Source organism: Trichomycterus rosablanca, chromosome 1 (genome assembly GCF_030014385.1).
Source record: "Trichomycterus rosablanca isolate fTriRos1 chromosome 1, fTriRos1.hap1, whole genome shotgun sequence".
Classification (NCBI taxonomy): Eukaryota; Metazoa; Chordata; class Actinopteri; order Siluriformes; family Trichomycteridae; genus Trichomycterus; species Trichomycterus rosablanca.
Window position 1 is genome coordinate 7,358,865 of NC_085988.1, and position 16,090 is coordinate 7,374,954.

General features: G+C 42.9%; 1 protein-coding gene across 1 annotated transcript in view; it reads right to left on the reverse strand.

The window, feature by feature from the left end:
* The window catches only part of LOC134319787 (NACHT, LRR and PYD domains-containing protein 12-like), an 88,660-nt gene extending 72,668 nt beyond the window's left edge, over positions 1–15,992 (reverse strand). The window contains exons 1-3 of the mRNA XM_063001402.1: positions 15,949–15,992; positions 10,535–12,328; positions 298–471 (exon numbers count right to left, since the gene is read on the reverse strand). Of these exons, the coding sequence (XP_062857472.1) occupies positions 298–471; positions 10,535–12,328; positions 15,949–15,992 (2,012 nt within the window). The remainder of the gene's footprint in view (positions 1–297; positions 472–10,534; positions 12,329–15,948) is intronic.
* Positions 15,993–16,090: the final 98 nt, after the last annotated feature.

Consider the following 16,090-nt stretch of genomic DNA (forward strand, 5'->3'; position numbering starts at 1 on the left):
TACCAGACTGGTTCCTCCTCTCTGACTATTAATATTAATAATAATAATATAATATAATATCAATAATCATGAGTGACTGTTACACAGTGTGAGTGCTTGTTGACTGAGCATTATAAGCTGAATGATGGAAGTCACAATAAATGAAACTAAACTAAAAATTAAACTACAACAGATCATTTTTACTCTTTAAAGACACAACTTCCATTCAAACCTAAATCTTCTGTTTCAGTCTCACTATTAGAGAAGATGAGTTAGTGAGGAGCAGCTCATGTGTGATTATCAGAGAGATTATCTTACCTCAGTATCTCCAGTTTACAGTGAGGATTCTCCAGTCCAGCAGAGAGACGCTTCACTCCTGAATCTCCTAGATTATTATAAGACAGATTGAGATATTTTAGGTGTGAGGGGTTTGATCTCAGAGCTGAAGCCAGAGCAGAACAACCTTCATCTGATACACCACAATCCCACAACCTGCAGAGAGAACAATGATCCACTCTTCATTCTCTCAGTTCTAGAGGAACTTCATCATTTACAGAGTCACTTCGGTCTACAATCAGTGTGGATGAATCTCTGTGAACTGAGAGCAGTATAAATGCAGGTCAACACTTCTGTTCCTGGTTCTTCAGCTATTCCACGGCTGTAAGAACCCACAATCGTGCCAATAAATTCTCCAATCCAGTCAACTGTAATCTTTATTTTATCATTTCACCTTCTATTTCCACGACAGTACTTTCTTTCAAAACCCTGAATTACTTTAAATACTTGATCATTTAGATCATACTTGGTATTGATAAGATACTATTTTATTTACTAAATGTTAATAAATGAATTGTTGTCTGGTTTATAGTTCATGATTAGAGATGAGTACTCCAGATGGTGAGATAGTTCAGTATTCATTAAAGTCTAGTCAAGTCAACTTTATTTATTTAGCGCTTTTTACAATAGACATTGTCTCAAAGCAACTTTACAGAATCCATGACCAACAGATACAAAACACATTTTTTTTTATTATGTCTTAGGTTTATACTGTATATGAATAGCCCTTTTTTTTTTACAATAGACATTGGGTGTGTTCGAAAACCTAGGAAGTTCTCTACATAGACGCATTTTACGTCATCCTGTGCGCGCTCCAGAGAAGGAGGCTGTTTGAAATCCTAGTTGCCCTAATATCCTCACTACTGAGATATCTTAATATTTTAATGTTATTTTGGCTCAAGAACGAGTGAGCATCCGACGCTGCCTTAGTGATCAAGGCAATCCCAGAATTCATTGCGGGTCGGGCGCTCTTCTCTCAGAAAAATAAACATGGCTGACGGGGCGGAGAAACGAATGGAGTTATTTTCAAACGTAAATAAAATATTACTGATTTTTTACTTGTATAAACTTGTACCGAGTGTTTTTATTTGCGAGTTGGGGCTTGTCAGGAAATGTAACGGTTATCGGTACATGAAGGAAGATGTTATATTGACGTTAGCGTGCTGTGCTACCTCAATCCATTGGTTTTAATGGCAAGATGCTAAACGTGAAACCCGATGTAATCGCTGTCTAAGTAGTGTGTTCGAATAACCTGACTTATAAGTCAGTGACTTATTAGAATCCGCTCTACTGAGGCAGCTGCTTATGTAGACAGTAAGACAGCAAGGCAGCTCCCTAGGTTTTCGAACACACCCATTGTCTTAAAATAACTTTACAGAATCCAGGATCAACAGACCAAAAACCATTGTTGAGAAGGGGTTAAACAGAGCAGCTGACTTAACTTAGCTGACTTAACTTTAATCTGATCATGTACTGGTTATGAGTTTATTATTATCAACTAACAAGAAGGTTGTATTATATTAAGCTTTTAAAATAAAAAGAGCAGCTATTAGGAATCTAATAACCTGGAAAATCAGCTATTAATTCACTAACATTAGTGCAGATGATCTACTGATCTAATACCTAAATCTGGTGGATTACATGTACTAAAATAAATTTAGACTTGAATCTGAACCTGAAACTGTTATAAATATAGTAATTAAGGTACCAACTTTCAACTAAATTCTGCTAAAATATATTGTGCTTCAAATCATCATTTTATACGTTCTTTAAGTGCACCATTGTGAAAACTACATTTACTTATGATTGAGATTATTGTTGTAAAACACATTTTTGAAATGCTTGCTTTTTGTTAGGCTCTGTGGCATCAGGGGAATGTACCATCTCTCCCTGACGCCACAGGTCTTACAGAGCAGAAACGAGCTGTGCCTTTTATTACCTGGCCAGCTCGTTAGGGCGAAGTGGCTACACCTGTGCCTTCCCTTATTTAAGGGATAGGTGCAGAGCTGTAGCCGTCGCACCTTCTGCTCTTGTTGGCTGTTTCTTTTTTCTTTCTTTGAGTTTGTTTGACACTGCGGTGTCCTTTTATGTTTATTGTTTTTTTTATCTTTAGGTTGTGCCGCCGCACTGTGCCGCCGCCGCCGTGCCGCTGCCGCCGGGCCACCGCTAGTGGGCGCCACCACGCCGCCGCCGCCGCCAAGCTGCCGCCATAGTGCCGCAGCTGTCGTGCCGCCGCCGCCGCCTGGTTGCCGCTCTCAGGTCGCCGTCGGGCCGCTGCCGCCGAGCCGTCGAGCCGCCGCCGCCCACGACTGCGCCCAGAGGAACGTGACCCCCTCCCAGCTACCGCTGGTGACAGCGTCACGTTCCGCCCTCTGGAGCGCAGGAGCAAATGGCCACTTCCCAGCCACCCTGGCTGGTGACAGCGCCTTTGCCATTAACTTTTGAAACCCGCAAATCGATAAAACCCGGTAGCTGGCATGGCTCTAGCCAGCATTGGTTGCTGGAAAGCGCCATGCCACGCAGCTATTATCGGTGTTACCCCCCCTTCCTCGGCCAACAGCGCGAGGTGGTCCATCTCGCGAACCCACTCTTTGCTTCAATAGCGCCGGGAGCGAGTCTGCCACTAGCGCCGCTGTGGCAGGCTGTTAAAGCTCCCGGTCGGGAGGCAGGAGACCTGGGTTCGCGCCTCGCGCTTTTCCTTTGTATGCTTTTTTTTGTTCCTTTTCAGCCCCCGACGTCCGGCTGCCTTCGGGATTCCCCGAAGTGTTTTTTGTTATTGTTATTCCTTTTATTTTATGTATATTATGTTTATGATTTTGTAAATAAAACCCCTTTTTAGTTAAACCTCCGCATCCTTGGGTCCTTCCTCCCACATCATAACAGCAAGGTGCGACCATTACTGGACCCAGCGGAGGATCCCGTCCTCTCCCAAAAATTTTTTTGGGGGGGCACTCCCCCAGTGGCTTTTAGCCACTGGTGGGGACGGGACCGCCGGCTGGAGACCTCAGGAGAGGTCTCCTTAAGAAGGGGGTACTGTTAGGCTCTGTGGCATCAGGGGAATGTACCATCTCTCCCTGACGCCACAGGCCTTACAGAGCAGAAACGAGCTGTGCCTTTTATTACCTGGCCAGCTCGTTAGGGCGAAGTGGCTACACCTGTGCCTTCCCTTATTTAAGGGATAGGTGCAGAGCTGTAGCCGTCGCACCTTCTGCTCTTGTTGGCTGTTTCTTTTTTCTTTCTTTGAGTTTGTTTGACACTGCGGTGTCCTTTTATGTTTATTGTTTTTTTTATCTTTAGGTTGTGCTGCCGCACTGTGCCGCCGCCGCCGTGCCGCTGCCGCCGGGCCACCGCTAGTGGGCGCCACCACGCCGCCGCCGCCGCCAAGCTGCCGCCATAGTGCCGCAGCTGTCGTGCCGCCGCCGCCGCCTGGTTGCCGCTCTCAGGTCGCCGTCGGGCCGCTGCCGCCGAGCCGTCGAGCCGCCGCCGCCCACGACTGCGCCCAGAGGAACGTGACCCCCTCCCAGCTACCGCTGGTGACAGCGTCACGTTCCGCCCTCTGGAGCGCAGGAGCAAATGGCCACTTCCCAGCCACCCTGGCTGGTGACAGCGCCTTTGCCATTAACTTTTGAAACCCGCAAATCGATAAAACCCGGTAGCTGGCATGGCTCTAGCCAGCATTGGTTGCTGGAAAGCGCCATGCCACGCAGCTATTATCGGTGTTACCCCCCCTTCTTCGGCCAACAGCGCGAGGTGGTCCATCTCGCGAACCCACTCTTTGCTTCAATAGCGCCGGTCTGCCACTAGCGCCGCTGTGGCAGGCTGTTAAAGCTCCCGGTCGGGAGGCAGGAGACCTGGGTTCGCGCCTCGCGCTTCCCCTTTTCCTTTGTATGCTTTTTTTTGTTCCTTTTCAGCCCCCGACGTCCGGCTGCCTTCGGGATTCCCCGAAGTGTTTTTGTTATTGTTATTCCTTTTATTTTATGTATATTATGTTTATGATTTTGTAAATAAAACCCCTTTTTAGTTAAACCTCCGCATCCTTGGGTCCTTCCTCCCACATCATAACACTTTTAAAATCCACTATACATTGTTTCTCATACTTAATACTTTAGTACACATGAGAATTGTAATAAAAGCATCATGTAATGTAAATGTTTACCATAATAACTTCTGTTACAGAATAAAGCCTAGAGCTGATAAAGTCTAATAAAAATTATATACTCAACTCAACTCAACTCAACTTTATTTATAGAGCACTTTAAAAACAACAACAGCTGTGACAAAGTGCTGTACAAAGATAATTATAAAACATAAAACAAACACTAGAAACAATGAGAAAATAAAAACAATAAAAAAACAATAAAAGAAATAGATGAAACAAATAAAACGGTAAAAACTAATAAGGCAAATAAAACAAGGGCAAAGTCTCATGCTGGATTGAAAGCCAAGGAATAAAAATGGGTTTAAGACTAGTTTTGAAAACAGCCAGTGAAGAGGCCTGTCTAATATGGAGTGGTAGGTTGTTCCATAATTTAGGGGCAGCGATTGAAAAAGCTCTATCCCCTCTGAGCTTACGCTTTGACCTTGGTACCTCCAGGAGCAGCTGATCAGCTGACCTGAGGCACCGAGCAGAAGTGTGGGGATGGAGCAGTTCAGCGAGGTAAGGCGGGGCAAGTCCATTTAAAGATTTAAAAACAAACAACAGAATCTTAAAATGTACTCTGAAATGCACGGGCAGCCAATGGAGGGAGGCCAGAATGCGGGTTATATGCTCTCTCTTACGTGATTCCATTAAAAGTCGGGCCGCAGCATTTTGCACTAACTGGAGACGTTTGAGGGAGGACTGGCTGACTCCAAAATAAAGTGCATTACAGAAAGTGCCCATGTGAAAGGATTGACTTCATCTTTGCCAGCTGCCTCAAGTGGAAAAAGCTGGATTTGACTACTGCACCAATTTGACGGTCCAATTTAAAATCACTGTCCATCTTAAAACCCAAGTTAGAGATTGTATGCTTCACATACTGTGTCAAAGGGCCCAAATCAACAGGAGGGGCTTCACAGGAACCACTGGGACCAAACACCATCACTTCTGTTTTCTTTTCATTGAAATTCAGAAAATTTAAGGCCATCCAAGCTTTAATGTCATTAAGACATAACAGAAGTGGCTTAATAGAGAAAGCATCTTTCTTCTTCAGCGGGACATATATCTGACTGTCATCAGCGTAGCAATGAAATGAGATGCCATGCTTTCTCAAAATGGAGCCCAGTGGAAGCAGATAAAGTGAGAAGAGGAGGGGTCCTAAAATTGAGCCCTGTGGAACCCCATACGGCAGGGGAGCTGGGGAGGAGTCTGAACCAGCAAAACTCACACACAAAGTTCTGTCCGTCAGATAGGACCTAAACCATTCCAAAGCACTACCACGGATGCCCACTAGGTGCTGCAACCGGGAGACTAAAATTTTATGATCTACCGTGTCAAAAGCCGCGGTTAGATCCAACAGGACAAGGATCACATGGTCACCAGAATCATTGGCCAGGAGGATGTCGTTGAAAACCCTAAGCAACGCTGACTCTGTGCTATGCAGGGTTTTAAAACCAGACTGAAAGACCTCCAGGATATTATGCTCATCCAGAAAAACTTTCAGCTGAGCATAAACAACTTTCTCCAAGATCTTTGAAATAAAGGGCAGCTTGGAAATAGGCCTATAATTAGCCAATACCGTGTGGTCAAGGCCAGGTTTCTTAAGCAGGGGTTGCACTACAGCATGTTTAAAACTCACAGGAACAACACCAGAGGATAGACTGCTGTTAATAATGGCCAGAACCTGTTGCCCTATACTATGAAAAACCTCTTTAAAAAAGTGAGGAGGCATATCGTCACAGGGAGAACCAGAAGGCTTTAAATGGCCTACCACATCCTCCAAGTGCGACAGAGTCACCGGCTCAAAACTATCAAACACAGTCAGGCAAGGGACAGAGTCAGAGGGGTCGAAGGCAGGAGCTGTGGTAGGAGCTCTTGCTGCGACAATCTTGTCAATAAAAAAGTGCAGAAAGTTATCACACATTTCAGGGGATGCTTCTGAACAGATGGGCTGAGGGGCCTTAAGAACAGAGTCAATGGTTTTAAATAACACCCGTGGATTATGACAATTTGCCATGATAATATTTGACAAATATTTTCTTTTGGCTTCTTTGATAGTGTTCTGGTAAGAACGCCAGCAATCTTTTAAGATTTGAAATGAAACCTGCAGCTTGTCCTTCTTCCATTTGCGCTCAGCTTTGCGACACTCCCGCTTTGCTGCACGAGTTCTGTCATTAAGCCAGGGCTCGGGTTTAACTTTCGGCTGTATGGTTCTTAATGGGGCCACTGAGTCCAGTATGGTTCGGCAAGAGACATCAAACCAGGAGCTGAGCTCCCCCGTATCAACAGAGGCTGAGTCAGGAGGGGGACAAAGCTGATCGAAAGCAGCAGAGAATACAGTGTATCACAAAAGTGAGTACACCCCTCACATTTCTGCAAATATTTCATTATATCTTTTCATGGGACAACACTATAGAAATAAAACTTGGATATAACTTAGAGTAGTCAGTGTACAACTTGTATAGCAGTGTAGATTTACTGTCTTCTGAAAATAACTCAACACACAGCCATTAATGTCTAAATAGCTGGCAACATAAGTGAGTACACCCCACAGTGAACATGTCCAAATTGTGCCCAAAGTGTCAATATTTTGTGTGATCACCATTATTTTCCAGCACTGCCTTAACCCTCCTGGGCATGGAATTCACCAGAGCTACACAGGTTGCTACTGGAATCCTCTTCCACTCCTCCGTGATGACATCACGGAGCTGGTGGATGTTAGACACCTTGAACTCCTCCACCTTCCACTTGAGGATGCGCCACAGGTGCTCAATTGGGTTTAGTCCATCACCTTTACCTTCAGCTTCCTCAGCAAGGCAGTTGTCATCTTGGAGGTTGTGTTTGGGGTCGTTGTCCTGTTGGAAAACTGCCATGAGGCCCAGTTTTCGAAGGGAGGGGATCATGCTCTGTTTCAGAATGTCACAGTACATGTTGAAATTCATGTTTCCCTCAATGAACTGCAGCTCCCCAGTGCCAGCAACACTCATGCAGCCCAAGACCATGATGCTACCACCACCATGCTTGACTGTAGGCAAGATACAGTTGTCTTGGTACTTCTCACCAGGGCGCCGCCACACATGCTGGACACCATCTGAGCCAAACAAGTTTATCTTGGTCTCGTCAGACCACAGGGCATTCCAGTAATCCATGTTCTTGGACTGCTTGTCTTCAGCAAACTGTTTGCTGGCTTTCTTGTGCGTCAGCTTCCTTCTGGGATGACGACCATGCAGACCGAGTTGATGCAGTGTGCGGCGTATGGTCTGAGCACTGACAGGCTGACCTCCCACGTCTTCAACCTCTGCAGCAATGCTGGCAGCACTCATGTGTCTATTTTTTAAAGCCAACCTCTGGATATGACGCCGAACACGTGGACTCAACTTCTTTGGTCGACCCTGGCGAAGCCTGTTCCGAGTGGAACCTGTCCTGGAAAACCGCTGTATGACCTTGGCCACCATGCTGTAGCTCAGTTTCAGGGTGTTAGCAATCTTCTTATAGCCCAGGCCATCTTTGTGGAGTGCAACAATTCTATTTCTCACATCCTCAGAGAGTTCTTTGCCATGAGGTGCCATGTTGAATATCCAGTGGCCAGTATGAGAGAATTGTACCCAAAACACCAAATTTAACAGCCCTGCTCCCCATTTACACCTGGGACCTTGACACATGACACCAGGGAGGGACAACGACACATTTGGGCACAATTTGGACATATTCACTGTGGGGTGTACTCACTTATGTTGCCAGCTATTTAGACATTAATGGCTGTGTGTTAAGTTATTTTCAGAAGACAGTAAATCTACACTGCTATACAAGCTGTACACTGACTACTCTAAGTTATATCCAAGTTTCATGTCTATAGTGTTGTCCCATGAAAAGATATAATGAAACATTTGCAGAAATGTGAGGGGTGTACTCACTTTTGTGATACACTGTATATGCTAATTCCACCAGAATAAAAGAACATGAGGAAGAATTACACACATTTTAATGTGTGTAAGCATAACTACACCCAAAACAAGGTAAAAAGTTTACAAACTAATCAAGACAAGAAGAAACAAGTTGAAACAATCAAATGAAGCAATAATAACTGAGAGGTGGAGACAAGGGTGTGGAACCAGACAAAAAGAAAAACTAAACATTTGGTTCGCTAAAAATTCTACAATTTAATAACATTCTAAAAGTTGCTGAAAAAACAGCTAAATATTATGGTAATATTTTTTATTCATGCTCAAACAATGATAACTACAAAAATGTAGCAGAAACAAACTTTACTGCACAACAATGATGTAAAATAAATGATCTGTTTTTTTGTAGTGTTATTATTTAATATATTTCTGTCTAAAAACTCTCTCTGTTTTCACTCCGCACACCCAGCACAGTGTGGCTAAATGCTGTTTTTAACTGGTCGTACCTGTTGCTGGTTGCTACAGAGTTAAATTTAAGTTTTTAATTTAAGCTTCTACTGTGAGTCTGTAACTGTCTGACATCAGTGAAAGAATACTTTTGTTGAATATGTTTCTATCACTAACAACACAGGGATACAGATTTAGTGTAGTTTGAAGCTGAGAGACTAAAGAAGGTAACGGTGGTGGGTTTGTGTTTGGTTTTGGTGTGGGGGGTCTGGAAATGGACGCCGTGTGCTCCACACCAAAGACAGACCATCCAGACTGTTATCAGCAAGAAGTCCAAAAGCCAGGGTCTGTCATGATATGGGGCTGTGTAAGTACCAGGGTCTGCCATGGTATGGGGGTGTGTAAGTACCAGGGTCTGTCATGGTAAGGGGGTGTGTCAGTACCAGGGTCTGTCATGGTATGGGGATGTGTAAGTACCAGGGTCTGTCATGGTATGGGGATGTGTAAGTACCAGGGTCTGTCATGATATGGGGCTGTGTAAGTACCAGGGTCTGTCATGGTATGGGGATGTGTAAGTACCAGGGTCTGTCATGGTATGGGGGTGTGTCAGTACCAGGGTCTTTCATGGTATGGAGGTGTGTAAGTACCAGGTTCTGTCATGGTATGGGGTGTGTCAGTACCAGGGTATTTCATGGTATGGAGGTGTGTAAGTACCAGGTTCTGTCATGGTATGGGGTGTGTCAGTACCAGGGTCTGTCATGGAATGGGGGTGTGTCAGTGCCAGGGTGTGTCATGGTATGGGGGTGTGTCAGTACCAGGGTCTGTCATGGGATGGGGTGTGTCAGTGCCAGGGTCTGTCATGGTATGGGGTGTGTCAGTGCAAGGGTGTGTCATGGTATGGAGGTGTGTCAGTACCAGGGACTGTCATGGTATGGGGGTGTGTCAGTGCCAGGGTCTATCATGATATGGGGGTGTGTCAGTGCCAGGGTCTGTCATTGTATGGGGATGTGTAAGTACCAGGGTCTGTCATGGTATGGGGGTGTGTCAGTACCAGGGTCTGTCATGGTATGGGGGTGTGTCAGTACCAGGGTCTGTCATGGTATGGGGATGTGTAAGTACCAGGGTCTGTCATGGTATGGGGGTGTGTCAGTACCAGGGTCTGTCATGGTATGGGGGTGTGTCAGTACCAGGGTCTGTCATGGTATGGGGGTGTGTCAGTGCCCTTGGTAAAGGTAATTTACACTCTGTGATGCAGCATTAATGCAGAAAAGTACATTAAGATCTTAGAGCAACATGTGCTGCCTTCAAGACGTCGTCTTTTCCTGGGACGTCCAGCATTTTTCAACCAAACGATGCAAAACCACCTGCTGCACACATTACAAAGGCGTGGCTGCGGGAGAAGAGGGTACGGGTACTAGACTGGCCTGCCTGCAGTCCTGACATGTCCCCAATAGAGAATTTTGAAAGGAAAAATGAGATGACGAGCCTGTACTGTTGTACATCTTAAGTCGTGTTTACAGTAAGACTGAGACAAAATAAAAGCTGAAACACTAAATCCCTTGGTCTCCTTGGTGCCATATTTTAAGTGGTGAAAAGGAACGGCAACGTTACAAAGTGGTAAATGCTTTACTGTCCCAACTTTTTCTGATTTGGGGTTGTATAATAATAATCTATTAACATCATTAATTAACATCAGAATTACAGTCTAACAGGAATCTTCAGCTTTACTCACCGAGCTGCTCTGGATGCTGCAACCACCGGCATCAGTTTCTGAAGAACCTTATTTGTTGTGCTGTATTTGTTGGCATAATCACTGAGGTTAAACACATCCAGTTCCTCTGCTGATGTCAGTAACATGAAGACCAGAGCTGACCACTGAGAATCAGAGAGTTTGGTTTGTTTTAGTTTTCCAGATTTCAGGTATTGTTGGATCTCCTGAATTAGTGAATGATCATCCAGTTCATTCAGACAGTGGAACAGATTGATGGATTTCTCTGTTGAGGGATTCTCACTGATCTTCATCTTAATGTACTGAACTGTTTCATCTTTGTTATGAGAGTCACTTCCTGTTTGTGTCACTAAGGCTTGTAAGAGATTCTGGTTGGACTGCAGTGAGAGACCCAGAAGAAAGCGAAGAAAAAGATCCAGATGTCCATTTTTACTCTGTAACGCCTGATCTACAGCACTCTTGTGTAGATCTGAGATTTGTTTTACCTTCAGGATCCTCAATTTTGAATACAGACTCTGTTGAAGAACAATTATTTTTTCCTTCAGGAAGGTCAGGTGCACATATAGAGCTGCGAGATGTTCCTGAATGCTCAGATGAACAAAGCAGTACACTTTACTCTGGTGAAGTCCAAACTCCTCTCTGAAGATTTGTGTACACACACCTGAGTACACTGAGGCCTCTTGAACATCAATGCCACACCCCATCAGATCTTCCTCATAGAAGATCAGGTTTCCTTTCATCAGCTGCTCAAAAGCCAGTTTTCCCAGTTTGAGGATCATTTCTCCTTCTTCTTCCTGATTCTTCATGTACTTTTTTCTGATGATGTTGGTCTGAATGATGAGGAAGTGGGTGTACATTTGAGTCAGAGTTTTGGGGATCTCTCCACTCTCTGCTTCACCAAACATTCTCTCTAGAACTGTGGCTGTAATCCAGCAGAAGACTGGAATATGACACATGATGTAGAGGCTTCTTAAAGACTTCAGGTGTGAGATGATTCTACTGGCCAGACTCTGATCACTGACCCTCTTCCTGAAGTACTCCTCCTTCTGTGGATCAGTGAATCCTCGTACCTCCGTCACTCGATCAATACACTCAGAGGGGATCTGATCAGCTGCTGCTGGACGGGAGGTGATCCAGATCAGAGCAGAAGGAAGCAGATTCCCTTTGATCAGGTTCATCAGCAGTACAGGAACTGATGCTGATTCATTTACATCACTCAATCTCACTGAGTTCTGAAGATCTGGAGATAAACGACACTCATCCAAACCATCAAAAATAAACAGAACTTTGTACAAGCTGGACATGTCAGTTTCTTTTATCTCCTGAAAATAGAAATGAAGGAGATCCATCAGACTCAGTTTGTGGTCCTTCATCAAATTCAGCTCTCTGAAAGGAAGTGCAAATATGAGCTGGACGTCCTGATTCTCTTTCCCTTCAGCCCAATCCAGAATGAACTTCTGTACAGAGACGGTTTTTCCGATGCCGGCAACACCCTTAGTCAGGACAGTCCTGATGGGTTCATCTTGGTCTGATAAAGGTTTAAAGATGTTGTTACATTTGATGGGCGTGTCCTCTGTTGCTGCTCTCCTGGATGCTGCCTCGATCTGCCTCACCTCATGTTCATTATTGACTTTTCCACTTTCTCCCTCTGTGATATAGAGCTCGGTGTAGATATCATTCAGAAGTGTTGGGTTTCCCTGCTTTGTGGTCACTTCATTTACACACTGAAACTTCTTTATCAGAATTAATTTGAGCTTCATCTGGACTTCAGTTGATCCAGCTGATGTTGAGTCAGAGCTATGATAAAATTATGAAAACAAAACACGTAGACATGCATTTAGTTACTTTGAAAGTAAGAGACATTTCTGAGATCATGAATGTATTGGTAATCTGCAGTGTCTGCACTCACAATGTCCTGAGCTTATCAACATTTTTTATTCTACCTCAGACTGAACAGAACAATGATTTTTAAATTATTTGTTAGAAATATTTGTTCTTAAATCTGCAGCGGTAAGCAGATGCTTTTATCTAACACAACTTACAATAAGGACTGAATTCAGTTTAGGAAAGTTAAGGATAAGGGCCTTGCTTAGGGACCCAAAAGTGGCAACTTGGCAGTGCTGGTGCTTGAACCAGCCACTATCTGATTACTAGTGCAGTACCTTAACTGCTGAGCTACCACTGCCCTATAAATAAATAACCACTGAGCTACTCAACCAAGAGTTCAACCAATGGCCGGCATGTAAGTCGTGAAACTACATCTGCACAAGAGAATGCAACAGTAGCGTCTCTGCGTGTGTTGTGGAACTTAGCAAAAGGTAAGAAGCCTTGTAGGCAGCAATCAAATTTGCAATATTTTCTTTTCGACTGTCTGAATTTGCCGGGAAGGTGTCATTAAAGCTGCTGTGACGTGCTTCGAAGTGCCGTTTTATATAAGTCACCTTGCAGACTGCTACAGTTTGAGAGCATATTAAGCAAGTTGGCTTAGCATTTGTATGACTCGGTAAAATAAAACAAAATTCGTCGGTCCACACAGAATTGAATTGTCTATTTTCATGATCAACTTTTAGTTTTTAGCATTGGCCATGTTTTACTAATGAACTTTATTATCATCTAGACCAGGGGTCGGCAACGTTTTTTGTACTCTGTGCCAATAAAAAAAAAATTGAAAATGAAGTACTCAGTGTGCCATGGAATACATCAGTCATATAACACAAACAGTTGATGTGTATGTGACATAAACCAATTAATCAGCTAATTAAACTTACATGTCAGTGTGATCCTTGTCCCTGACTTTCTCTGCAAATATGATTTATCTGTGGTGTATATGAGGTGACTGAGCTGAACACAGTTCTCAGAGTGGTCTGCAGTAAGCCTGTTTCGTGAGGGGTTGAGGATGGAATTCATGTGTGAGAAGATCTGCTCACACAGATATGTTGATCCAAAGACTGACAGCATCGCCAGTGCAACCTTCTTCAAAGTCATATTTTTCTGGTAGTGATGTCCAACACATGAACAGGGACTGTGCATTTTCTTTAGATGTTTCAAGTGAAGTCCGCAGTTCACAGAACTTCATTGTCCACAGAGATGAGCTCTAAAAGTCAATCAGCTGCATTTCAAAATCAAGCGCAACGCTAAACACAGCGCAGTCCTTCAGTCCGGTCATCTGCTGCTCCCTGATATTACCCGCCATATCTGTGATACAACGCTCAACTGTTCTTGCTGAAACAGGCACGTCTTTAATCCTAGCAATGATTACCGTTAACAAGCATAAATCACTCCACCTTAATTGGCCATAGGAGGAGGTGGCGAATGGAGTTAAGGTGGAGTAATTTTTCTGGGTAAAGTTAATTTATGCTTGTTAAGGTTAATTAAGGGGTAGGGAACGAGGCATAACGTGTAGGGACGGATCCAACTAAATAAACTTTTTTACTCTTACCAATGAGCGTGCCAGGCAAACGTGTATCGCGTGTTGCCGACCCCTGATCTAGACCAAAGATGATTCGTTTATGGGGTAGATGGTGTTCCAGTATACAGATTGAGCACAGTCAGTAATTGTTTACGCAAACAGCATTTTTATATGGTCAACTTATAAAGTGCCCAGTGAATATAGGGCCAAGTCTGGTGTTCCTAATCAAGTGCTCAGTGAATGTAGTTTTTTTCATGATTATATGTTGAAGGTATCATTACTATAATCTATATAGTCCATATAATGGATATTTATCTTTAAACTTTAGAGGATCCTTCAAAAATGCACCACTCTTTATGAAGATACAGCTAGGTACTGACAAATCTGATTTCTGTATTTGAATTGGACTAAACAACGGCTTTCATGAGTAATTATTTTAAAAAATAAATATTGGATTGCAAGGATTTGACGTAAATTGTCTGCTTCTGAACTTAACCACCGGTAAAGTTCCTGTACATCTTCAAAGACGAAGAAAAGGAGAGTGTTTTAGTCAAATTTAACCACCTCAGAATTAACGGTTGTTGGGTCTAGGCATCTGAGTGAAGTCTTGCGGCATGGAAAGCTTACTTCTCAGCTAAACACGGGGCCAAAAGAAAGATAAGTGAGGTGATTCGACACAGGCCTCTCCCTGCAGAGTCTTCATTGAACAAACTGAGAGGTACATGCTATCATGTGCTCGCGGTGAAGTGTTGATCTCTACATCTTTTTATTCATTTCCACTATTAATCAATAGGTTATTTTCAAGTAATAGTTTACCTACAGATTTATACTCTTACCATTACCACGTAGTTATGCAATTTACTTATTAACTGTCATTGTATGTGTTATATTTTGTTAGTTTGATAAACATTATAATGATTCGAAATTTAGCACTGTGAGTTTAATTACCTGGTGAGACAAATACTCAACTTTACGTACTTACTCCAATGGAAAGTGACTCTCATATGTTATGAATTCGGTTTTCCTGGTAATTTCTCCTAAAAAATCCCTAAAAAAAAAACTTGCTGTTTATAAAAAAAACATCAGAGCAAGTTTCTAGACAAAGACTAGGTCTTCTAGAACAATGTGTTTAGATAAATTATTTGAGCACAGTAACAGAAGACATGTTTGGCGCAAACCAAACACAGCATTGGAGCACAAGACCTCATACCAACTGTGAAGCATGGAGGTGGAAATGTCATCGTTTGTGGCTGCTTTGCAGCAGCAGGGTCTGTCAAGCTCTCCAAACGACCCAAAACATTCAAAGTAAATCCACCAAGGAATAAATCAAAAGAAAGAAATGGAGAGTTCTGGAATGGCCGAGTCAAAGCCCGGATCTTAATCCTATTGAGATGCTGTGCATGCAAGAAACCCCTCAAACCTCACACAGCTTAAGAAATTCTGCATAAAGGAGGGGGAGAAACATTCTCCCAGTCGATGTCAGAGACGGTAGATGGTTATAGGAAACGTCTAATTGAGGTTATTTCAGCCAAAGGGGGAAATACCAGCTATTAGGGCATAGGGTGTCCTAACTTTTTCTTCACAAGGAACTTCTATTTTTGTTACTTTCATTTGACTTTTTCCAGTTTTATTTGTTTAGCTATATAAGCTCTATCTCTAAATACTGTTCAAATGAAGCTCATATGTTTAAATACAAAAGGGGGTCTTATTTTTTTCACATGATGTATGTATGTATAGCTTTAATTTGGGTTATATATTTCTCTTTACTTCTTTTGATTGATCTTTTAGTGAAATTACATGAGTCACTACATATTTTGTTTTGCAGTGAATTTTGGATCACTGTTATTACTTTAAGAAAACAGAATATTTAGTATAAATACAATGTATGTGAAAACATATAAACCTTTACTGTAAATAAGCATTTTTTATGTTTGAATATGAAAACATATAAGTACAGAATTATAATTTATGATTAAGATAAATAAAAATTAAACAGATGGTATCTCACCTCTGCTGGAGCGGTGTGGAACTTTCATCTTGTTGAAGCTCCATTTTTAAACATTAGTGGATTATTTGAGAAGATCACTGGTCATGAACATCCAGATTCTGTAGATCTGAATAAAGATGCAGTTTTAACTTCACATTAATAT